The 24518-nt window shown below is 45.6% G+C and overlaps 1 protein-coding gene across 6 annotated transcripts in view; it reads right to left on the bottom strand.

Moving 5' to 3' along the window:
• Positions 1-5990: 5990 nt before the first annotated feature.
• LRRC56 (leucine rich repeat containing 56) overlaps positions 5991-24518 on the bottom strand; it is a 69117-nt gene continuing 50589 nt past the window's right edge. For 5 of the 6 annotated variants that reach the window (XM_075426450.1, XM_075426453.1, XM_075426449.1 and 2 more), the window contains 9 exons: positions 22550-22646; positions 21950-22147; positions 17082-17259; positions 14740-14940; positions 13212-13276; positions 12178-12308; positions 11234-11427; positions 8288-8627; positions 5991-7521 (listed from right to left, as the gene is read on the bottom strand). In XM_075426450.1, coding sequence (XP_075282565.1) covers positions 7329-7521; positions 8288-8627; positions 11234-11427; positions 12178-12308; positions 13212-13276; positions 14740-14940; positions 17082-17259; positions 21950-22147; positions 22550-22646 — 1597 coding nt within the window. In that variant the 3' untranslated portion in view covers positions 5991-7328. The remainder of the gene's footprint in view (positions 7522-8287; positions 8628-11233; positions 11428-12177; positions 12309-13211; positions 13277-14739; positions 14941-17081; positions 17260-21949; positions 22148-22549; positions 22647-24518) is intronic. The other variant, XM_075426454.1, reaches the window with a different exon arrangement.

The following is a 24518-nucleotide window of genomic DNA, read 5'->3' as shown; positions in this document are numbered from 1 at the left end:
CTTCTCCTCCTGCAGCAGCATGGTGTGATGTTCCCAACCGGACTGCTGCTGTTGGCATGTCCATCTGCCGCCATGCTGCCCACCACAGTGTGCTTCTTCCTCTTCTCGCCAAGCGCCTTGCTCCTGAGGCAGATCTCCCAAATGTTTCCATCTCTTGCTTTTACAGGAATTTCACCTTTGCTTTCTCTCTCCCTGAACCTGCCAATGATGTGGCTCCTTCATGTGGCAGATCGTGCAGAAATGATTGCTCGTACCCTCGGTTAGTGTGTGTCCTGGCACAGCCCTGGTCCACGTGGGCTTGATCAGCCCAAGGCATGACCAGGAGACATCACATGCTCAGCCCTGTCTCCACAGGCAGCGTGGCCGGGGCTGATGTGTTTTGGCTGGTGGTGAGAGAGCAGATACTGTGGTACTCTCCTTCAGGCACCTGTCACGGCTCTAGATGTCCCCTGGGATGTGGATGATGCTTGCAGCAACAAGGTGGCTCAGGGATGGACAATAGACTGGTTTGGTGCTCGCTGTTGGGGAAGAAGGATCCAATCCAGCTCACAGAGCAGCAGTAAGAATTTGGGTGTTGATTTTGCCAGGCTCCACGTGGGAAAAGGGCTGGGACAGAACTGACGTGGGCTGGGTGGTGGCAGACGTTGAGTTCGTGGGACCAGTGGCCCTCATGGTCATTGCTATGAAGCCCTTGCAACCCATCAGTGTCTCCTAGCACCATCTTGCCATCAGGAGAAGGGCCAAGATCTCTGCAGGGGAAAAGCCATGGAAGAGAGAAGAGCAGCAACAAATGCTCTTCCAGCGAGGTCCTGCCTGGGAGGTACCAGGATGCCAGCAACTGCTTGCAGGCAGTGGGCTGAGCTGGGTGAGAATCAGGAGCAGGGCAGGGAAAGTAGGATGGAAGAGACAAGGCTGGGGATAAAAGGGAGAGAAGTGGCAGAGAGCTTTAACACAGCTGGGCTAAGAGAGGACTGACAGACTTGGTAGCAGGGATTTGCCCAGGGGTGCTGGGCAGCACAGCCCCCAGGAAGCTCTGCCTCCTCTGCTGAGCTCCAGGGATGAGAAGTCCCTGGTGAACAAGGGAGGAGAAGCTGGAACTCCAGCCATGCACGGTCTAGAGCCTGTTTGCAGCTTGCAGCTATGGCCTGCGATGAAGATCATCTCTTTAAGACATGCTGGGATTGCATGTAGCATCATCAGATGCCCTATAGCACCACTGATGCCCTATAGCACACAGCGTTCCAGCGCCAAGGCAGGGGTCTGGGATGTTCTCCATTACATTTTCCTACGGACATACTTCCAGATAAATCAGTTGTATAGTGATACAGCAAGCCACCACCAGCATATAGTGCATTTGGGGGCATCGCACAAGGCCAGCACACTGAATGCTGGAGAAGGTGAAAATGTTGAGCCCACTGTACACCGAATGCCTCCCAAACGCTCTGGAGCTGCTTCGGTTTGGTTTCTGAGTCTTTTTACTTTTAAAAGTTACACTTGTGAGACTCTCTTCTTCCCTCTAGTGTCCATTTCAAGATGTTCCTCTTGCTCTTCAAATTCGGCTGCGGCTTGCCTGGTTGCATGTGCAGTCACTCTCTTCCTCAGGCGCAGGTTTTACATTTATAAATGATACCGCAACTGCCCATCCAGGAATGTGACCCTTTATTTTTCTGTTTTACACTGTGCCATGCGGGAAGATCCCGTTGCAAGGCCATCATCCCCTGGTGTGCTTAAAAATTATCTCAGTTGGTCCCTTCATTTTAGCACGATTATGCTGAGCTCCTGCTGCGGATGCACAGGCGCAACAAGGATTTTGATGGCAATGGGGAGAGGATATGCCTCTGGCGGATGCCTTGGTTGAGGGACGGGTCAGAACAAGGCCCTGCTCTTGTTGCCTGTGTAAGACCATGCTACACCTCCTCGCAGATCACACGATTTGTCCTTGGGCCGTAAGAAACCAGTGCACAGCTGAAAAATTACTTCTCTGCTCCTAAGGTTTGATCAAGGCTGTCACCACAAGGTTGTCTTTCTTCTAGAGACAGCAAGAGACCTCCCAGGCAGGATTTCCACTACCTGGGTCACCTCCCAGCCAGCTGGACTGCTTTCTAAAAGTCCAGCCAGCATTTCTCTCTCTGGGGACAGAGATGACAGACATCCTCCTCTTTTGGGGACCGGGCAGCAGACCTGCCCTTCCAGATGCATCTGCAGCAGAGCAGCTCTCCACCTGCAGCACCATCTCACAGTCTGCTGTGGCACCCTGAATTCAGTCCAGGACAAGCCCTTCTTGCTGTCACACGGCTGCTGTGCCCTGCCTTACCCCCTGCCTGCACCTCCCTGGAAGGTCCAAAAGCTTCGCGGGCCTGCTCAAGGAGCCATGTACACTGACATGAGGTGTGCTGTCCCCAGCAGTCACACGCTCCCATGCCATCCCCACTCCTCAAGGATGGTCCTTTGCCTCATCCAGGAGAGGAAAGACGTTTACTTTCACACTTCCAGTATCCCCCAGGGGAACTACAGAGGAGCAAGATGCTGCCAACAATAAAAACATGGCCAGGATACTTTGGCATACCCAGAAAGCTATTGCAGGGCAGGATTCATCTCACCTGGCACTGGATGGTACCAAGCAGACATCTAAGCCATCTCAAACCCTGTTTTATCATTGTAGAGACTGGCACTACTAATGCATGAACCATCTGACTAATCATACCCCAGAAGTGTCTGTGTCCCACCACGGGTGCAGACAGTGCCTGTGGCAATGAGGCCGAGCATGTCGGGCTCTGGACGTGGTGGCAAGCCAAGGAACCACGCAGGAAATGATCCCGAGCTGACCTATCATTTGTATGTAGTTGAAGAGGAAGTGTGTATGAGACTTTCACTCTCAAAGGTCTCCTGGACTTTCTCCTCCTTGGCAGCCAAAGAAAATTTCTCCTTTTCATCTAGAAATGAAGATGAATTTGTTCCAAGTGTAAAGCAATCCCAGGCCTTTAATGTGAGTAACAGCCTCAGTAACAAGCATGACAGCCTTGAGCTGCACCTCCTGTGCAGGAGGTGGGCTGTGCACACAGCTGTGATGGGGACACTGGACAGGGCTAGCATCCCGTTTGGCCTGTTCCCAAATGGCATGCTAAGGTCCCCAAGACAGGCTGGGTGCTGCAGAGCCGGGAGGTGCAGAATGCAATACAAGTCCGAGCAGAAGCCGCCTTCACTTGTCAGGGCCCATTTGTTTGCGTGGGATGCTGTCCTGGACACGCTCCCTTCAGGAGGAGGAAGGATTTTTGGAGATTGAAATAACTGGGTGGCTGGCATGCAGCTCCCCACTTCTTTCTCTGATTATTTTTTAAAGCTCCACCTGAGCAGAACCTTCCAGTGTGCAGGGCAGTACCAGCCACTCCAGGAGGGCTGCTTGCAAGACACCAGCTAAGTGATGCTGAGAGGCCTCCTGGATCAACTGTGCTTCTGCTGGCTCTGAAGCATCGTCGCTTTGGGCCAAATCCCTTTGCTTCAAGCCCGACTCCCTGCAGGGCTGCTGCTCCCAGCTAACCACGCCCTCCCTTCGCAGCATGCATTGATGAGACTTAGCTCCTCGCAGAAAACTCTTCCCCGCAGAGTTGATTTATTAATAGGTGAGGGGGGAGCAGTTCTCGCCCCTCTGTCCTGCTTGCTCACTAGATACCAGTTTGGCAGCCAGCAGCAAATCCCATTAAGGCAGTGAGATACTTAAAGGCATCAGCAGCTCCTGGCCCATTACAAGAACAAGCGGATGGACCCTGGTAATGTACATCCGAAACTGGTTGCATCCAACTGGAAGCAAGGATCCTACCAAGATAAATATTAATAGAGACTGCAAATGCAGGGATGGGAATCAGTTCATTCATTAAATGTCTCTGTCTATATCCAAGGGACCAACACAGGATTTTAAGAGAGGAAACAGCGACAAGAAAACCCACAATGAAACTCCCCATATATTTCCCTTTTGGGCCACGAGAATGGAATTCACGGGTAGCCTGTCATGTCTGACATTTCCTAATTAGCCTATTAAAGCCCTGGCTGGCTTTTACATTTTCTAGATGAAAAAGGTGGAAAGTAGATGAGCAGAGGCTAAAACCAGAGCAATAACTTCCTCTGTGCATCTGTTATAGCTGTGCAGATCTGACCTGCAACAGCCCTGTTTATTTTGCTTGTCCTGGAAACCGTGACAGAGAACAGTGCGCAGCTCTGCGAAAACTTGAGATGCACCTGCTACCGGCAGAGAGGAGATTGCCAGCCCTTCTTCACCATTAGGTCAGGCTGTGGTCGCAAGCTTGTTCTCTTAACAACCCTCCCTGCTGCTCCATGCACGACAGCCTGTCACCAGGTCTTGTTATGCATTTAGCTTCAGAGCACATACTCTTGCACATACCGCTCAGCAGCTCAGCTGCCCAGAAAGGACGCAGCAAAGATGGCATGCAAAAAACTCATGCCTCTGACAGAACTGTCCACCAAGGCTTGGCTCTGCTACTTGCTAAGATTCCATGTGCTGAGAATGAATTAGTCTTCCTCCACTCCCTCTGCCAAAACCGTATTAACAAGATGTGTGCACGATGGAGGGAAGTCAGATTCCTACTGGTGCTGCTGCTCTGCTGCCAAGTTGCTTCGCCTTCCTCTCTGTATGCATGAAACCAGCCCCTGTCCTGCTGGGTAACACAGCTGGAGATCCAGTTCAGGAAAGCAATGCCCAAGAGCTAAGCATTGTCACCTTGCCGAGCATGGGAGCATCCTTATCTGGCCTCCTGCCCCGCGCTCCGGGCACACAGTCAGTAGTGCAGCTTGAGACCGAGCATGGCTCCCAGAGAAGCATGGGGCATCCTGCCCACAAGGTCCGAGAGCAGAGCTTTTGCTTTTCTGCACCTAACCCAGAGGTTCAGGTGAGAAGAGTGGCATCAAGATGCCCCCCTGCAAGTGCCCCAGGGCCCCCAGCTCCCGACATCACCGCTTTCTGCTGCAGGATGGTGCCACTAAAGCCACAGCGCTCATGCCAACTGCTTCGCTCCTCAGGCCTTCAAGTCAGGTCTGGACACTAAATCCTCATGGTGGCACTGCCAGGACACATGGCTTCAAGCCCGTCTTACATACCCACCCCTACTGATACGCACCTGAGAACTTGTTGCGTCACCAGCCAATGCAGTGATCAACAGGACACCTTCTCCTGTCTCTGCACGCACATGCCACACCACCACACAGCATGCGGCTGCCTTGGTTAGGCTATCAGGGGATCAGAGTTGGTTAGTAAGGGGTGGGGTGGCTGTTTTGAAGGTCACACACTGCCTGCACCCCTGAGAGCTATCACTGGGGTACCTGAAGGGAAGTTAAAACAGGAAACCATGAGTGAAATGGTTTTGATGAAGCCCTCAGCGACTGTTACTGCCCGCACATGAGGGCAGAGCTTTTTTACATTTCTCCATGCCCTCTTTGCCACCACAGAGAAGCTCCTTGTTCCATGCACATACAGACCCAAATTGTGTTTGCCGCAAGATGAGCTCGCAGGTGCTTTTGAGAGTACATTCCAGATCCATACCCAGAGTTTTGCATCTGCATGTGCAGACCCATCTAGCTGACCCAGTTTCCATGCACAAAAAACTCACTTCTGCTTTTTGTTCCCCTCCACCCCTTTGAAATCAAAGAGGAAACTGAGGAGGCTCTGATTATTTGGAGAAGACAGTCCTACCCATCACCCACTGATACAACCCTGCCTATAGAGAAGGGCCTGATTGTCAGCAGTGCTGACTGCCAGCGAGGGCTGAAGACTTCAAGCAGGCGGGGATGGCGCAGAGCATTTCTGAGAACTATGCTGCCACTTTCTTCTTTCTTTTATCAGGTCAGGAGGTTTTTGGTGTTGGTCATGGTCAGTGACAGTGGCAAAAAGTCAAACTTAGGAGCCTGTTTAAGGTAACAGGCACTGTTGTTGGGTGACATCTGACGGGAAATCCTGCCTGCATCCATAGTATTGCACAGAGTCACATGCCACAGAGTTTTAATGATTTGTGATGGATGATTTCCTATAGGCCTCTCCAAAACTGAAACTAGCTTCAAGCTCCAGACAATTTTATAGGAGAAAGTGGTGTGTCACCACAACAAGTCAAAGTTTTGGGGCTTTCTCTATTATTCTGCTCCTCTATGTTAAGCTGACCAGTAGAAAGAAGACCTAAACCAATTCATTAACTCATCATGTAATTACTGTTTTATCAACTGATTTAAAAATATATATCTAACATAGCAATTTAAATTGGAAAAAAAATGTGATGACGTTTGGTTTCAGACTGCAACATAAATAAAGTTGTAAGGCACAGTTATTTGGATCAGTATCTCACAGCTGGCAGTCTCTATAACAGATGTTTTGAATCTTACTGAATATTAAGCAATATTGCCCTATTGAAAAACCAAGAGATTATTCCCTTACTTCCCTGCCTTGTCTTTGCTGCAGGATTACTTGAAATTACTCAGTCATATGAAATTGGAAAGTCTATTTGATCTAAAAAAATAGAGGTGGGATGCCTGACTCTAAAGGTACACGCAGGGGATGCTCTGACACCTCTTTACAGAGCTCAGCTCTGCTAATGAAATTCCAGTGTGCAACATCTATCCATACGAAGTGAGAGAAATCCTGCAGGTAGCTATGGAGCAAACGTTAATATTGGGATGAGCCACTTGGTCAGCATTTACTCCCATAGCGATGCAGGCAACAGGAAGCTTGGATGCCTGTGAATGGGGTGAGCTCCTACAGGAGCGTTAGCACTGAAACCACCCAGCCTTCCTGCGCTCTTCCCCTTACAACCCGCTCCAGTCAACGCTTCCTCTCAAGCCCTTAGCTTTGTCCCTTGTGTGTTAGACACCCAGGACTGCAAATGATACACCGCAGATCTGCTGCTAGGTCAGGCAGACGAGCATGAGAGGGAAAGCCCTGTGTCCCTCTCCTCCTCCAGCCCACGCCACAAACTGCAGGCTCCATGCTCTGCTTGGTTCAGCGTCCCTGCCTGATGCAGAGCAGGGCACAGTGTGGATGAGAGGAAATACATTAAGACTCATTCTGTTTTAGTGCATGAAGGCTGCAAAAATAACCCTGTTTTCCTGTAATAAGAGGTTGATTAGCTCTTCTGTTGATCTGCGGGTGCTCTTTAAAGAAGGCATTTCTGGACCAGCTGTAGCCTTAATTGAGGCAAATCATGTCATTTGTTTGAACTGCTCTACTTGTGCAGCTCTGCATTTAGCTTGCAGAAGAGGCTGAAAGATAGCATCAATCCTTCAAGACTGTGCTGTGTACAGGGCTCCAACATATGCAGCCACCTGGGTATCTTCTACGACCAGGGACTTTTGTTCTGAGATGCTGTTGCAGCAGTGGGTCTGTCTGGCAACGACTGTAGCATGGCCCTGGCAGTCAGGGGCCAAGCAGTGTTTGTCAGCCCAAACCTCTCCAAGGCTTTTATGGATGAGCAGACAGCTGGCTGGTGGTGGTTGATCTCTACAGGAGGGCTCTCATCCGTGACTGGCCTGAGGAAAAGAGAGAAACACTGTAGCGAAATCGCAATCTATATTTGAGCATCAGCCTTCTCCCCATTGGCTCTGCCATCTCCCGCTCCGAAAATTGAACTGAAAGCTGCCAGGCCTGGGAACAGCACAAGGCACGCCAGCTTCCCACACAAGGCATGCACTCTTTGCCTATATCGCTCTATAATGACTACGTTAGCTTCAAAATCAAGGTGTCATGTCACAGCTGCTCCGTTTTGTTTCTTCAAAGAAGCAACGCGACGCTAATCTTACGGTAAGCGGGTTTTGAAATAACCATGTTTTTGTGCATGTCACACTTATCTAATGCCTACTTTATTTTCCAGAGCTCTTTCTAACATGAATTAATGTAAGTTTCAAGAGAAAAAAAACAAAGTGGGATGTCAGGACCTTATCCTGGGGTTTACCTGAAGAGAGTCTTGAACAAGCGCCACTACAAGAGCTCTGCAACAAACATGGGCATTGGCCTTGTGTGGGGAACATGGCAATGGAGCAGTAAGCACACAGGAAAATTCTGGGCTATTACTCAAGAAAATACAAAATTTCCAACGCTCAAGCTATAAGGAACATGAGAAAATGTTTCATTTAGTGTTAGACATCAAAGGTAAATGTCAGCACAAATAAAGGAGTTCTTTTTACAGAAGAGGCAGGAGACTCCAGAGACAACACAGAAGTCTGCTTTTTCCTGCTGTGAAATCCCTTCTGTTTTACCCAGAAACACTGCAGGCAGTGCTGCTGGCAGCGCGCATACCTGATGCTTGTTGATCCAACAGCTGCTGGTCCTGAAATAGGCTGGTGCTGCCCTTGGGATCTGGAGGCAGTCGGCACGTTGTGCTGGTTCAGGAGAGCAAGTTCCTTGCCCAGAGGCTGGGCCGAAGTTTCTTGATGAACCCTTGACTGGCACCGCTCTGTCCACTGCCTGTCCTCCTCTTGGCTGGGCATTTTTAGGTGTCTTATTCTGCGGTTCCTCATTTTCCAGAGTCTTGCTGCAACACCCTTTACAGCTGCAGGTGAAGCGTTTTTTGGAGGGGATGGAATTAGACAACAGTTTGAGTTGGAGAACACTGCTCCTTCCTGAGCCTGTGATGAACCTGAAACAGGGAAGGAAGCGCAGTGATTCACCAGTTCATCTTACTCTTAAATGACTGACCCAGTGACTGATAGGTTTCAGAGAACGCTGTGTGATGGAGCTGGGAGGGAAGATGTGTCCTGGGGCACACAGTAATATTCGCCTTGTTGGATTGCTTCCTCTGATAGCTGGAGGTTTGGTCTACTCGGTAGCCTCCCTGCCAGTACTGCTGGTGATGTGCCAAGCACTGGAACTGCTCATGAGCCATGCACAGCTCAAGAGGGACAGACTAGCTCACCCATCCTCCTGTTCTCAGGCAGGATCATATCTGCATAATTTCTGGCCAGTGTTTGTCCCGACTTGTTTTAAACACCTAAGGACCCCATCCAGCAATCTGAAATTCAAGCCACAGGAATAATCACAGATACGTGGATTCACTTTTTTTCTAATCAGAGGCAGAGGTGTAAGCATGAGGTTTGAGATTAGCCTTAAAATTATGGGAAGTGTTTGACAGCTAAGGAAAACATTGCACCACACGCTGGGCTACTATCTGGCTGTTCATATTTCAGCCCATGTACTCCTCAGGTGTAACACACAGAGCAGAAAAATCTTGTTGCTGTCTTATAAACACAATGTGCATGCATATATGCTTGAAACCATTCTATATATAGCAGGGATCCGATTGCTCTTGTCTATTAAAAGAACTGACTGTATCTAAGCACCTGATTGTGCAAGATCCAGGGCAGGAACGCAATTCGAAGAATGTGCCACCAAAACCCAGGCCCAGAAAGTTCAGCTTTATAGCTCCTAACTGATGGGGACGTATTTTACTGCTTAAGTAACTACATAAAACTGATATGAAATTTTCACTGAACAGTTTCCATCATACTAAAAGCTTTAAAAAAGTCTAAATTTCATAGGGCTTTTTATTTGTTTTTAAGTAAAGACACTCTGGAAGACTGGTATGCCTGACTCCAGAGCCTAAAATGACACTCCATGGCTTCCAAACAGTGCAGATTATATACATCTGATGCTGCAAACACTTTTAAATAAGAGTGGTTTCACTCAGATTACTTGTCCTTTCCTGGTCAGAAGGATTGTTTCCAGCAACAAGTTCTTCTGTGAGAAAATCACATTGGGTAGGACACACTTCTGAAGCTGAGCGTTGAGGCATTTAAATACCTCTCCAAATCTTGACACAGTCTCAAGTCACAGAGGTCAAGTATATTTTTAACTGCCTTGCTGAACAAAGTCTATCAGTTGCTGAAGTTTTATCCAGTATTTGCTCTGCAAATATGTCTGTTAGTGACAGTGGGCAAAAGCTACTGGGTTTGTGATTATTTGAATCTTGGTTATTATGGCCAGCTGCTTATGATTTGGGATCTGGGTCATCCACCCTCCCTGCCTTAGGTAATACCAGATTTCAAACCACTCCATCGATCTTGTAACCAAATCTTACCAGATTTGGTTACAAGATGGGCAGATCCATGCGCAACCATTCGCTTTTATAGTCCTATAAGGCATGACACTGGTACGCCATGAGATGTTTGGGGCATTGTCTACACAATCTAAAAGGATGACAAGATCATAATACATCATACTCACTCTAAAGAAATAATTTTGAATCTAAAAAAGATCACATTAAATCTAAAGAGACCATGAGATCATAATCTAAGACTTTTGTGGTCACTGGACAATAGGCCATTCCTTCACGTTTCTCCAAACAGCTTCTGTTCTTCTTAAGGAGATATTGTTTATATTACTTTTAATACACAGAGGCTTTGAATACTTTAATGATACTTCTGTTTTTTCCAAAGTATATGACATTTTTCCAAATTTTAATAGATCCATTTTTGTCCTTGAAAGAAATGTAAAACAAAAGCTCACGTTAATATTTATTGAGGAAAAAAAAAGGTGATTATTAACAATAGAAATAGACTAAAGTTGTACTTTTGTAAGCTCTTCTACTTGATATAGATTTTGAATAACCATTATTAATGTTTCTAATGTTCTTAACTATGATACTCAACAAGCAGTGAAGAGCAGGATTTCTGCTTTCATTCATGCAAATGCAATTTCAGAGAGGTCTTTGGCTTTCTTCCTGTGTGGAACAGCACTTTTAATTTTTGAACTCTTTACTGAATGCATCCCTTTGGTTGCACGTCGTTCCAGAACTCCCAGTTGCCCACTTAAACCTTAATCATTAGCTTGGCCATTATGTCCATCAGCAACAACCGGGGCAAAATATAGCTCAGTTGGAACAACAATATTTTAGACTCCCCTGCCACTGCCATAAATTAATGGCACAAAGTAAAAGACAGAGGCATATCCTTCCTCTAGGCTTGATCCTAAGCTGGTGTCAGATCAGCTTTGTTCCTCTTAATTCTACAGATCCATGCTGAAATATATCAACTGATGGTCAACACACCTGGCCACCATGTCCTGCTTAAAAACTGGAATGCATTACTTAAGGTCTGGCTCTGCAGTGGTATTTCCAAATTCCTGCTCTAGAGCACAGAAGCCACATCTTGTAAAACACTGCAGTTACTAATACACCTATCTGTGAACGGTTAGTAGCACGTGTCACTACCCAATCTTAACCCTTCCCCAGAGGCTTACGTCCAGTACCTGAGGAAGACTGGGACAGACAGGAGGGGCAAGAAGAATCAAGAGAAATCCTTTCAATGAGGTCCTCATCACAGGTCTCCCTCAACTCATCTTCACAGCTGCCAGTCAGGCTGCAGTCTTCACCCTCTCCTTCATCACGAAGAGTCACCTTCAGTGCTTGTGCAGCTTCTTCTTGCTGACCTGTTTGCAGGCACCTGGACAACATCAAGTATCACACATTTAGTTAGCCTTTGAGCTATGAATACACAGCCAGCCAGGTGCAGTTTGGCGTGGCCACACAGGCAAACACCCAGACAGTGGATTTAGTCACCCACTGTGATTTCCCGCTTTACGGGAGATACAGAAAACCATTCTAAACATATCAGCCATCTAAGCTGCCTGTGTCTGATTATCTGAAAGTGTCCTACAGTTAATCAAGTGAAATAGGGCAGATTTAAAATACTACACAGCAAAGTAAGCTCAGAGAAATAAAGCCAGGTTTACTTCCAAAATAATCACTATCTGTCTATGAGATGGGGGAATCTCAGGGAAGTGTTATTTTCCTTTCGGCCTTTCATTTGGTTAGGACAATGTGATGCTGGCAGAAAACCTCATCCATTTTCACTTCTTTCACTGGCTGAAGGTAGACACTGTCCAGGCCAAGAATGTCTTATCAGTCAGGAAAAGTAATTTCCTTGCTGTTGCTAAGCAGGCGAGCCCACCCTGCCTATGCTGGTCTTCAGCCTGGTCTAGAGAATGGTCAGAGCTTCCGTCCAGTTTCTACTCCCTTGCCCAGCCCGTGGACACTCCACTGGGGAGGACCAGGGGAAGGCTTGCCATTGAGGGGACAGCAAGGCAGGAGGCCGCGACTGTCCCTGGGAACCAGCACCAGGTAGCAAAGGAGTTTATTGTACTATTACAGCTGAAAATGAATGCCCGTTTTGCAGCACAACAATATTTCTCACCGCTTGTGCTGCTCTCTCTGTACACTCAGTTCAGAGAACACATCTTCCTGGTGCAGATCTCCTCCTCCTCCAGAGCTGTAAAAGTTTTCTGTCCTCAGACTGCAGAGCTTCAAAGGGCTCACTGCAGGTGGCTGCAAAAATGACAGAAGTTATCTCGATAACCTCAGGAGCTCTCCCCAGCTCCGCTTCTGGATTGTAGATTTTAGAAGGCATTGAAGTTCACTGTTACTCCTCAGTTTTCAGACCACCCCTTACCATTTTATTGCCCTTCAGTTTTATGAAGCCCCACGCCCCAGTCACACGACACTGTTACAGCTTGAGGAACCCAGGGTGGCAGTAACAAAAATGTTGATTCATATCTTGCTGGTGTATAAGCCTGTAGCATCCATGCCAATAAGTGTATTAAGACCAGTACCACAGAAACGGCATCATTCAGCGTATGACTGCAGTCCCCTTCCACACCCTACTTTAAAACACACAGTAATTCACTCAAATATTCAAATTTATTTCAGAAAAGCTTCCAGTACTCAGGCAGTGGCAGCAGAGAGACATAGGACAGACACATTTTTTCCAGCGGTTCTCGAACATCTGTTGTCAGCATTAAGTGAGGCTGCTGACAGCACAGTGATGCAAGTGTCCTGTACATGCTGTTTCCTTGATTTAGCACAGCCTGTTTAAACGTACACATGTGCATCCGTGGTGTGTTGCTGAGCCAGACTGCACCCTCTTATGCACATGGGTATCCTCTCACTAAGCTACTGCTCAGCCAGGATGATACAAAATGTGCCGCCAGCAGCTGATACATGATTTTCACATATTCCTTTACAGCTGATGGTTAATTGCTGCTAGCACATGGGCACCTTTGTAACATCAGGGCAATAGAATCTCCATCCTCCTCAGGAACAATTGCATGTTGGGGGACTTCTGGGCTACAGAAGACAGAAAGATGCCACAAACCACAGTGGGATTTCAGTTTATCCCAGGATTTATGGGGGTCTCCACACAGGAATATGAAGTACACAAGAAAAACATACACCTAGCTTTTGCCTTCTTGCACGGAGGGCCTTGGTGGGGTTCCCACACATAACTTGACCGAGTCCTAAGAGAAAAGTAAAAAGAAAATATTTTACTCCAGCGTTTAACTAATGGTGCTGTCTCTGAAATAAGTCAACATCATTTCCCATAGATAGGAGGATGTAATATTTTATTGCTTAGGTTCACAGTGTCAACTGGCATGGCCTGACACTGCTGCTAAGAGTCAGTTTCTCTGTTTCTACTAGAATCTGTCTCCTTCTGCTCCTGCCCTGCCTCCTCCACTGCGCTGGTGCAAACATCTGTGTGGCCAAATGGTGAGTCAGATCAGGGAACAGATCCAGATTAAAACTAAACATGATATTTTGGGTTTTTTCCTGTTTGTTGTGCTGGGTTATTTTTCAGCTGGATCTTGATCAGAACCAGGTTCCCCATGTGGCTATGCAGATGCTCTCGCCAAAAACAAGAGACAAGGCAGCAAAGGGGCAGGAAGAAGCAGTGAACATTGAGTGAAACTGACTGTATCAGTAGTGCTAGCTACTTAAAAGTGCACGTGAAATTATGGTGTCATTCCCCGGCTAGCTGTACTTGGTTTCCATGTACTTTTTCCAAATATGCACTCAGCTGTTGACACTGAATTGCTTCATCTAGTTCATCATCCTGAGTCCTACCTATAGCAAGAGACTGAGGTGGGACTGGTATCTGAGAGAAGCAGCCCACAATGCTGGGAAAACAAACACCATCTTCCTATCTAATCTGCATTCTATGGGCCATTGGAGTTGCACTGTCAAGGTCTTTCCAGGAGCCAGGTAAGGATGTCTTGGGAAGTGCTAAATATTGTACCAGAAGTGTACTCCCTTTCCATCCAGCTGTCCCCAGGAACTGCTAACTTGGCAGTACTTCCAGGTGGCCAGGGCACGAAGGGCAGTGGAATACATCTGTAGATCAGGTATGTAAAGTCAAGGAGCTGACTCCTTTTGTTGAGGGACCCACCCCTGGAAACCCAAAAGAAAGTGCTCATTGACAGCAGCAATGCTGCTGCAGTATGAGACTGCAGTACACATAGTTTGAGCATATCATCCAACAGGGAGTGCATGTGTATCACCATGCCTTTCTAGAGGATTATCTTGGACCACCCTCCTATGACTGAACAAGGTGACTTAAGTGAGTCCCAGCTAGGCAGACATGTAATTGAAAGGGCTGAGCAGGACAGCTTTTGACAAGGACCGAAAGGCAACTTCAGCAAAGGAGCACCATTGCAGTATGGGGCTGTCAAGAGGGACAGCAGCACATAAGGTATGGGGGTGAGGGTCTGAGAAGGCGGAAGCCCAGGTGACTTGCATCTGCTGCTGCAGGAAGAAATAAAGGAAAGCCCACGCTAGAGCAGGTGAGTCCCATGGATATGCTGAACCTGATGTAGCAGTGGCATGGGTGGGTGGTATTCAAATCACCCAGGCTTTCATCAGTCATAATAACATTCAGAAGTAGGTGGAGGTGTGGGAAAGAACAGGATTTAAAAACATACATTACCATGTGTCAAATCACTGGAGTCATCTTCTGGGAACAGCACATCAGAAACAGTGGGATCTGGAAGAGGACAGCCACTGTTCAACAGGCGGGCATTGATGCATGTCCCTGCTTTAGCAGACCACTGCGCAGTTCCAGGTCTGGAATTTGTCAGGGGTCTTGGGCAACATCCAGACTGCCTTGCTACTGCCCCAAGATATGGATCTGAGAGAGAGGTTTCACTAGTGTAAGCACATTTGTGCAAGGCTTCAAACCACACCATCATCGTCCACTGTCAGTACAGTGACTGCTGCTGCACACTTTAAGCTGTAGGGGACAGCAAAATCTGTCATTGCAGCTACAAGAAACATGCTGGAATGGGTCAATCCTGGAGACAGTGGGCTCCCTGGTGCTGCACACAGTCCCCTGTAGCTGCCCTCTGCAGACAGCAGAACCTGGGGCCCCACTACAAAACCAAAGTCCCTTCTCACCCTCCTCCTGCTCCTGGGCACCAGGGACAGGCTGCTGGCTGAGGATGAGGTCAGCAACCGCTCTGTGCTTGCTGCCTGCCTCCGATTGCTCCACCAGTGAACCCGGATGTGTCCAGGGCCCCACTACTTCCCCTGCCTGCATGCCTAGGGTAAGAGTAAGCTGCTTCTCATTTAACTGCCCACTTGCCTGCGGGGGGACCACTGCAGGTTTGCCACAGGCACAGTCCAAGCCCCCAGTCTTAAAATATATAGCTTAAATGCTCAGGCACAACACAGATGGTGACATTCACCTTACCAGAGCCATTAGTCAATCAGGGAAAACCACATACCAGGAGTTATGGAAATCTGGGAATAGCAGTGACAGATTTTTCCAGTACTGCCTCAGAGACAGATACTTCTCTACCACAGAAGGAAAGGTAAAAACTGAGTTTTTGTAAAGGTGCAGGGCAGGGTGGATTATACAAAAGCTAGCAAAGGCAGACAGAGCCTTGTCTTCTTACCTGCCCAACCGCCAGCTGCCCTGGGAGCACAGCACAGCTGTAAGAGCAGCATGTGCAGCCAACAATCCACAGGAGACCGAATTTCATTTTGGTGCCTAGATGAATAGTGTGCTTTGTAAAGTGTTGAGCATCTACCAGCTCCACATTGGAGCAATCAGTTCTGCAATAATACAGCCATTTCCTTAAGAGCTGAGTGTTAGGGACCTTTAAAATATCTTGGCCATCGTTGTTAATACAAACCCATGAAATACACAGTGCGTGAAAAGCACCCGAGTCAACATGGCTATAGAAAAGAAAAAAATATGGGGATGTCTAAACCTGACCATATGAGCTCATCAGGTTAGAGATGAAGGCAAGAATCTAAGTCTGGTTACACTAGGAAATAACACAAATTCACACTTCTGTGCTCTGTCCCTACCTTTTCTGTCAGCCCACTTTGTTAACTAGTTTTCTGAACCATAACTGATGTTGCCAAAGCAGGATCACTGAGGGATCAGATTTAAACGGATTTTTTTCCCTACCATAACTACTATTACAACTAATGATTTGGACCCACAGGGATTAAATAAATGACAAATGTATGTACTTATTCCAAAACAAATTAAATTTTTAATGGAGTACAGTTGGCAGGCAAACCACAACTAGGGGGACTGGGAAGCCAACTGCATTGCCCACACTAATGGGAAGCAACAGGAGCAGTTATAGGAAATACTTTGTAATATTTAATGGTATGTGATAAAGTCCATGTAGCATGATACGTAAAAGCATGGACATCTAAACTATAAGCAAGGCTACAGGCAAGGGGACAACAGATTTATTTTCAAACCATTTACTCTCTACTAATGAATGTAGTGGACTTCATCACAGAGGCAAAGAAAATAGAATAGATCTATTATGAGACCACGCAACCTCAGTTTCTAGGATGTTGCTGCCATTGATGGGTGGTGACCAAATTGCCTTTCCTGTTATGAAACTGGAGTAGGAAATCCTGCTACGTCCATGCTACATGGGATTGACTGCTACCATGGAAAAGGCTGTGAATAGCTGTTGTTGAAACATTCCTTTCCAAGCTTTGCTTCTGCCCATCACACAGAATAAATGTTAAGTACAGACTCTCAGCTACTGCTGGATTTGCTTGATGCTCTAGCACTTGTCCGCATTTTTCTGATCTTGATGCCCAGGTTCGGACAGCTTTCATTTAAATCTGCACTGTGCCAAATTCCAGCTTCCTCACTTCCCAAGTGAAAAAGACAACGTTGTCTTCATCCCTTCGCTATAATTAAACTTTGGCTTTGAAGAGGCCAGCTTGCTCTTCATCTTTCTTATTCTCACATCATAACCCAAAACACGAACCCCGGTAGGATATCTGACATACCTAACCATAAAATGTCTCCAACTAAACCACCTTCCTTGATGGATTCCTTGATGATTAGACAATCCTGATGCATCTTCTTTGAAGGAAGGAGAGCAGTTTGGCTTGCTGGTATTTCGTCCAAATAGTCCAAGTGGGGAATGATTTTTTTCACTTCAGCTCTGTAATTATAATCTGTTTCCTGGAGAAATTAAGAAAGCGGTCACACGAACAGTTTATTTAACAGACTGTGCACGTCCACCAGCAGCAGAGCAGTGTTCAACTTGTATGACTGTCATATAACTCAAAATGCCTTCTATGAGGCAAACCTATTCACCTCATTCAACAGAAATAAATACAGTCAGGAGTTTCATTTCACTGTGCTTTCTCCTCACATAATTTCTACTCAAATTGATCATTAACGTGTCCTGAGCAGTGCAAACACATGCTCGCTGCCCAGAGGCTTCTTTGCTGCTTACCCACTGATGACTTTTTGGCATTTATCTTTCTTACATTATGTATAACATACAAAAGTGTAGAAGGCCATTGATGCCCATGGAAAGCCTGGGCACCCTCAGCATTCAGCCAGCCTCTCTCCCTGCTTTTGCAATACTCAGGTGACAGGAAGACTTGAAAACATGTGAGTGTTGCTACATCTGCTAATGGAAAAAGAAAGAGCATTTCCAAGGATCCTCATTTTGGCTGGGACAGAGTTAATTTTCCTCCCAGTTGCTGCGGTGTTTTGTATTTAGTAGGGGAAGAATGTTGACAGCACTGATGTTTTCAGTTGTTGCTATAAATGAAGGACTCTTTCTAATTTCTCATATTCAGCTACTGAGCAGGTATGCAGGAGGAAGCATAGCCAGGCAGCTATCCCAAGCTGGCCAACAGAAATATTTCATACCGTGGGCATCATGCTCAGTTTATGAATGGGGTTGGCTGGGGGAAGGAGGCTATCGGCTTTTCCTGTGTTTTGAATCCTTTCTCGTCTGGGAGATAGAACTTTTTCCGGGAGTTCAGTCTTTTTCGGGAATTTTGTGAAATTTGTGAAAATCCGGGGGTCTGTGATCTCTGCTTGGGGACTGGCTGTGGATCGATCATCAGGTGGTGAAAATATTGTGTTATTTATAGATGTTTTGCATATTTATTAATATCATAGTTGCTGTTGTTATTATTATTTCTTTTGTTGTCTTATTAAACTGTCTTTATCTCAACCCATGAGTTTTCCCTTTTGTCCATTTCTCCTCCCCATCCCACTGTGGGGGAAAGGGAGGGGTGAGCAAGTGCCTGTCTAGTGCGCAGTTGCCAGCTGCTGGGTTAAACTGTGACACCCATAAACCAGCTACAGCGAATGAACTGCACTGATTTTCTGGGACAGTGTTCAGGGGATCAGTGTGTGATTTTACACACTGTTAGAAGCAATGGCTTGCTTGAAAGTACTTTTGCTTCTACAAGAGGTCGCATGCCAACAGCAACAGGTGCACAGAAGGCTAAACCGGACTGCATTTGGGTTTCTTTCCTGTGTTGGAAAAACAATGCGATTGCTCCCAATGCACATGGACTCAGTGTGACAACCATGGGGGAAAGCATGGGTGCAGCCCCCTTCTGCACGCATGGGTGGAGCTGACATATTATAAAATGATTCATGAGCACATGCCAATTCCTGGGGACCTCTGAGCAGCAAGGCAAACCCAGAACAGTTATAACTTGTGTTCAGAGCACACCGCGAATTGGGCTGGTTTTATGGATTCCAGCGGTAGAAAGACACCTTCACATGGCACCTTTCTCTTTGAGAAAACTTAGCAATACCTCAGGGCTGACTGGGTTGTGCTGCTTTGCAATGGGAATATTTTTGTTTAAAATAGTCTCAGATTACAAAAGGCAGCAAACAGTGATGGACGGCTACCTACAGATCAATTGCTTCATCCAGATAAAAGTGACGCTTTTCGACATATCACATGCAATTTTAGAAGACTCCACAAAGCCAAGTCCTCATTCAACATGGAGTTGTCACAAACAGAAATCTTTCTGTGGAACCTGGCTGGCTGTATGCCCCCTCCCACTGCACGACGCAGCACCGAGGCTGGCAGAGGGAGCTCACCAACTCAAGTGTGCGTTTGTTGCTGTTAAGAGTCAGACATTAAATCTCTCTAACTGAGCCTTTAATCTTAATTTAGAAAATGAGCCAACCAACCACCATGCTACCCTGTACCACATGTACTCTGAGCAGTGCTTGGGCTACAGCCAACTTCCAGCAGTGTCCTGTTGGAGAGAAGCATCATGTTACACTCCTGTTACATTACTGCAACAGAGGCTGCAGAATTTATCATCGGGTTGTTGCTCTTGGTTTAGATAACAGGGGAAGATGAGCTCATCTCAAAATCAAATTACATAGAGGAAACAGGCCATCTGAAGAAAGAGCAGTACATTTAGATGGACCACTCTGTAGGTTAAAAGTAAATAAATAGGAGAGCTTTCACAGAGCTGTAGCAAGGGCCAGACTACAGGAAGAAGCTTGAGGGATTACAGCTGGCCATCTAGGGCAAACCAAAGTAAGCCCACATCTATTCTTTTCTATATTTTCAGATGACTTTTCTATACTCTGAATAAATGAAACTATCAGTTGAAACCAAGAAAAACAACAAAGCCCATGGAGAAGCTCTCGGCAGCTGAGGGCAGGGGCAGCTTTGTAACCAACCCAGGGCTGAGCAGCTTCGCAACACGAAAACTGTGTGGGAGACTACAGTGAAATTACACTTTGTTTCTGTTACAGCTCAGTGTAAAACATACCGTCACACAGACTCCCTCACGAAATTCTGGCTGGTATTTGAATGCAACTGCTTGCACAGCCATTTGGTGTGGAGAAGAGCAGTAGTGCACACCACCACATACCACTCCTCTTTGAACTCCCGTTACATGACCACACGCAGCAGCATCCCAAAGACTGACTTTCCGAGCTAAACAAACCAAAGGCAATCTGACATTTCTCTATTACAAGTACATTTCAGAACTGAAGATACCAAGTGAAAACTAAGTACTCCAAAAATACGACTTTTGCTGAGCAGGAACGACCAGGGACTCGAAACAGACTTCCTGTGCTGTTAGGACATACCACACCATTTTCAGGGTTGGAAGCTAAGATAAGGAAGCATCAGAAGTTGCATTTGTCTCTGTTGGAGAAAAGAGTAAGTAGGCATGCTTTGTCCATCAGAAGCAGGCAGTGCTTCCTCACTGCAGGAATATGTTTTTTCCTTTTATGATTGCATCTTCTATTAGGGAGAAATGTTGATGGAGAAATCATTTTGGTTATAAAAAGTTACAAGTGTGGTCTCTGAAGTATACTTCTACCTGTTCAAAACAGAAAGGCAAGTGTACAATGTTTTCTTTTGGATTCTAGAGAGAAAAATTATGATAGCTAAAGCACTACCTTCTGTGGCTCCTTTTACTGAGGTATGTGATCAAGCCAACAATTACATCTGAAAAATGCTAATAACGCATGTATCTAAAAAGTGCAAAGATTTAAAATATGCGCATATCTACTACATGATCGAGTTTAGTGACAGCACCTCAGTTTTCAAGTCTAAATCCAGGACAAACATCAAACCCAGCCTTTTGTGCAAATTAATAGCACGGGCATGATCACTTTGAAACACACAGCGAAGCTATGGAACATGGCACAGAGGAGTCACAGCACCAGCTCCTGCTTTGCTTTCTAATCCTTTCACTATCATTATCCTATCATTAGCTCTTTTCAGTGCCATTGGGGATCACACCATCCTTAATGAGTGCCGTGTACTACATACCTATGTGTGTGTGCATAGGCCTGTGACCTTCTAACAGACCTGGACGACAACATACCATGCGCTGGCCATAAACTGTCATCTGATGATATGCGTTAGACATAAAGTGACCAAAATGAGGAACAGTCTTATTTGAGCAAGTTTTTTAAACTCTGATTTTCCTCCAGTTACCTTTTCAGTACACCCCAAGATGCTTGCTTTTATATCCCAACAATGCTTTTTTTTCAAGCAGGGAAAAGTGGTAGAGAGTAATACAGCTCTCAGACTGTTCATGTAGAGTTAGATCTCCCTTACTTTTCTTGTTGAGTGCCCTGAAACCCAAAGCAGATCATGTGTTACTGTGTTTTCATCTTTGTGACACAGAGGATCTCATGCCCCCAACAAAATAGCTCTGCAGAAATTATTTTACCATTTCAGTATGTAAGAGGTGAATGACTGTATTTTTTGTCTTCAGCTCTTGCTGAAGGTCTTTTTGGTCTTTTCATTTTAATCTTTCAGAGGAAAGGACAAGGAGTTCCTACAATATAGCTTTTCCTAGTTATCTCAAGCATTATTTTTCTGAGGGTTCAACTTCTGAGCATGGTGGTCCGGGAGCACTTGCTGCTGGACCAGAAAGCCTCCAAAACAAATGCAAAAGCCCAAAGACAGATATCTAATTGAGACATTGTTACTGGCACATCTTGTAAGAAAAAAATTGGCTACTTTCTAACCTGTTGCAAGGTCCCTAGAGGCTAGAAGGATCCATACAGCTGGGGTCGATGCTCTCCTTGGTCTTCCTTTAAGATGCCTGTTTGCACTGCAAGCTGGCAGAAGACTGAACAGCTGTGTGGATCAGAACAGCTGATTTCTATTTTAATCACATCCTCTCAGGTAAGAAGGAACACATTGTTAGGAAACAGGCCTGAGTCTTTACTAGCACTCCTTGTATTTCATTTGTGCTCATCTTGGAGACAACACCCACGAGAGGACAAAATCAACAGAAAGGAAAGATGGGAAATGCATCCCATGTCATCACTCGGAACGATACAATAGGAAGATGCAGAAATACAAACGAATAAAGCACTGCCAAAAATGTGAAAACCAACTCCTCACCTCTGCAGATTCTGCATTTGGCTTCAGACAAATAAGGTTGCCCTTCACTGTCAGGCGGCTCAGCTTGCAACAAAGTCCCAAGTACTGCATCTGGTTGATGTCCTCAATATTGTTCCCTTCCAGGTCCAAAACCTCAAGGTGAACCAACCAGGTGAGCTGGCTCAGGTCTGAGATACTGTTATAGGCTATGTAGAGTTCCTCAGCAGAAGTAAATAGAATAAGTAGCATTATTGCACAAGTAACACTCAAGCTTTGCTAAATGTCTTCTAATATTTGAAATATTACATGGCACAGCATGAAATCAGCACGGAAGTGAACATTTTTCAAGTGGGGCTGTTGTCGCCTAAAGTAATTAAGGCTAGTATGGCAGTGAATGCTATGCTACATTAGTCATCTTCAGAATCATACCTGCATGTTACACTTCATTTAAAAAAAAAATACTGTAGTATCTTTTAAATTAACACATGCAATTCAAGGCATCCAATCAAAGTCCTTTAGAAAACAATGGGTGAGAAGAGAACAAAGACTACAAGTAAAGAGAAGAGTACCAACTGAAGCTAGTTTTGAGATCGTCATTTGGCAGGACACATCTATACTTACTTTTAGAGAGCTGCAGGAAGAGATCCCATCTAAATCTGAGAGCCCACAGCGAGCCATCCACAGGACATGGAGATGGGACAATGTGGTTCCAAGATCCCTTATAAAAGAAACAATTCAAACTCTGTTTGAATGGAACTCAAGACTTGCTTTCTTTTTCCTAAGACAAGGCCACTGCTGCTTCCTTCAAATCTCACATTGTTTACAGAAAATGTCATTAAAAATGTTCACCTTCAAAGGTGGAGAATAAATTCATACCCCTCTCTACCTGTCCTTTTCACAGAAATCTTTGTTCTTGTATGACAACATATCACCTCAGTTTGGTTTGATTAAGATTTTTCCGAAAGCTACATCATTGTAATTCTGTCATAAATCACAGGTAATTGCTAAGAATTAAGTGAGGTTTGCTTCTGCTGGCATCATTTGCTCTACACACATAACCCAAATTAACATATCTGAACTGACTGCTCAGTCATCTCACCCTGTCCTTTTACAGAGTTACCTTTCTTCTGATTTTGCAATTGAAAGGAATAGCACTCTTGCCAAATAATGGTTTTTGAATCAGGAGAAAAATCATAATCCTTTCCATCCTATTTTCCTACCCTTTAGGTCTAGCAAAATATAAATAAGGAATCATTTGTACGAATTCCAAACTTTCTGGTCCTAACCCAGAAAAGCACCTACTGCTTAACTCCATGCACATGTAATGTCCCATCCACACTGCAACAGTGCATAATACAAAGATAATGCAAAATGCAAAAACAGTGGCCAATCAGAATAGGGGCTTAATCACCTTCCATCTTTGGGTAACCTTGAGTTCAAAAAGCCACTACTCAAACATAAACAAAATACAACACTATCAAATCCCAAACCAACCAAAAGCTCAGAATTCTCTACTGCAGATGTGGTATCAGACTATCTGAAGAATAAAAAACTAAACAGTGGGGAACTAAATATAAGGGCAGTTTATCAGAGGAAGTGGAGACTAGCATGGAGTTCACAGAATCACAGCAATGGCTGAGGTTGGAAGGGATCCCTGAAGGTCATCTTGTCCAACCCCTACGCTCAAGCAGGGTCAGCTGTCCAGGACCACATCCAAACAGCTAAAACAGTTCTTAGAGATTCTTGCACTTCAAAATTGTGGATTGTCTATATTTTATAATATCTCTTTTTATAATACACATTATAATAAATAATACATACTTTAAGGTACTGGCTAGGGAAAATTGCAGAAGATAAAAGAATATGGTCATGAGGTCCCTGCTGATCTTGGAATAAAGGTAACAGTACTCTTACTCATGCCTTCTCTTTATGGACCATTCGGAAAAAGAGCAGCTTTGCATTGCCCTCCGGCTTGTTGCAGCTTTGCAGCAAAAAACCCTACAGTCAAATTGGCTGCTTCAGGGATACTGCACAGTGAGCCAGTCCAAGAGGTCATGAAGGAGTGCTTTTCTAAGTGGGGACAGGCGTACTCTTGTCTGCTGTTTTTGTTGTTTCTCCATCATCTGCACACTTGGGAAAGGCCATGTCAGTAGAAAGGAGACTGCATAAGGCTGAATACAGGATGAATGCATGGAAAAATATCCCCAGATGCCTCTCTTCCATGCTTCGCCAAATACAGTGTTGAGTAGGTGTTTCTAGGGTGAAATCAGGGATTTTCACCCCGCTGCCTTCTGAAGCATGGTTTGTCCACGGGTGTCATTCAGACCTACCTCACTTAACCCATCCTCTACCACTGCAGAGGCCCCAGGTATCGCGTGGCTCTGATCATGTCTTCCCTGGATGCTGCAGATCTAAGTAAGCTCATGATGAATACACCATACAATGTGTTTACATAACATTTTATAGCCTTTGTAATACAAACAGTGAATCTGATCCAATGTCCAGAACAAAGCAAATACGAAAAAATCGCTGTCACAGGACACACCTCTTTCCATCTAGGGCTATTCCTCCTTACAGGAGAAAGCCCTCA

Source organism: Opisthocomus hoazin, chromosome 7, assembly GCF_030867145.1.
Source record: "Opisthocomus hoazin isolate bOpiHoa1 chromosome 7, bOpiHoa1.hap1, whole genome shotgun sequence".
Classification (NCBI taxonomy): Eukaryota; Metazoa; Chordata; class Aves; order Opisthocomiformes; family Opisthocomidae; genus Opisthocomus; species Opisthocomus hoazin.
This window is presented reverse-complemented; position numbering and strand designations above follow the sequence as displayed.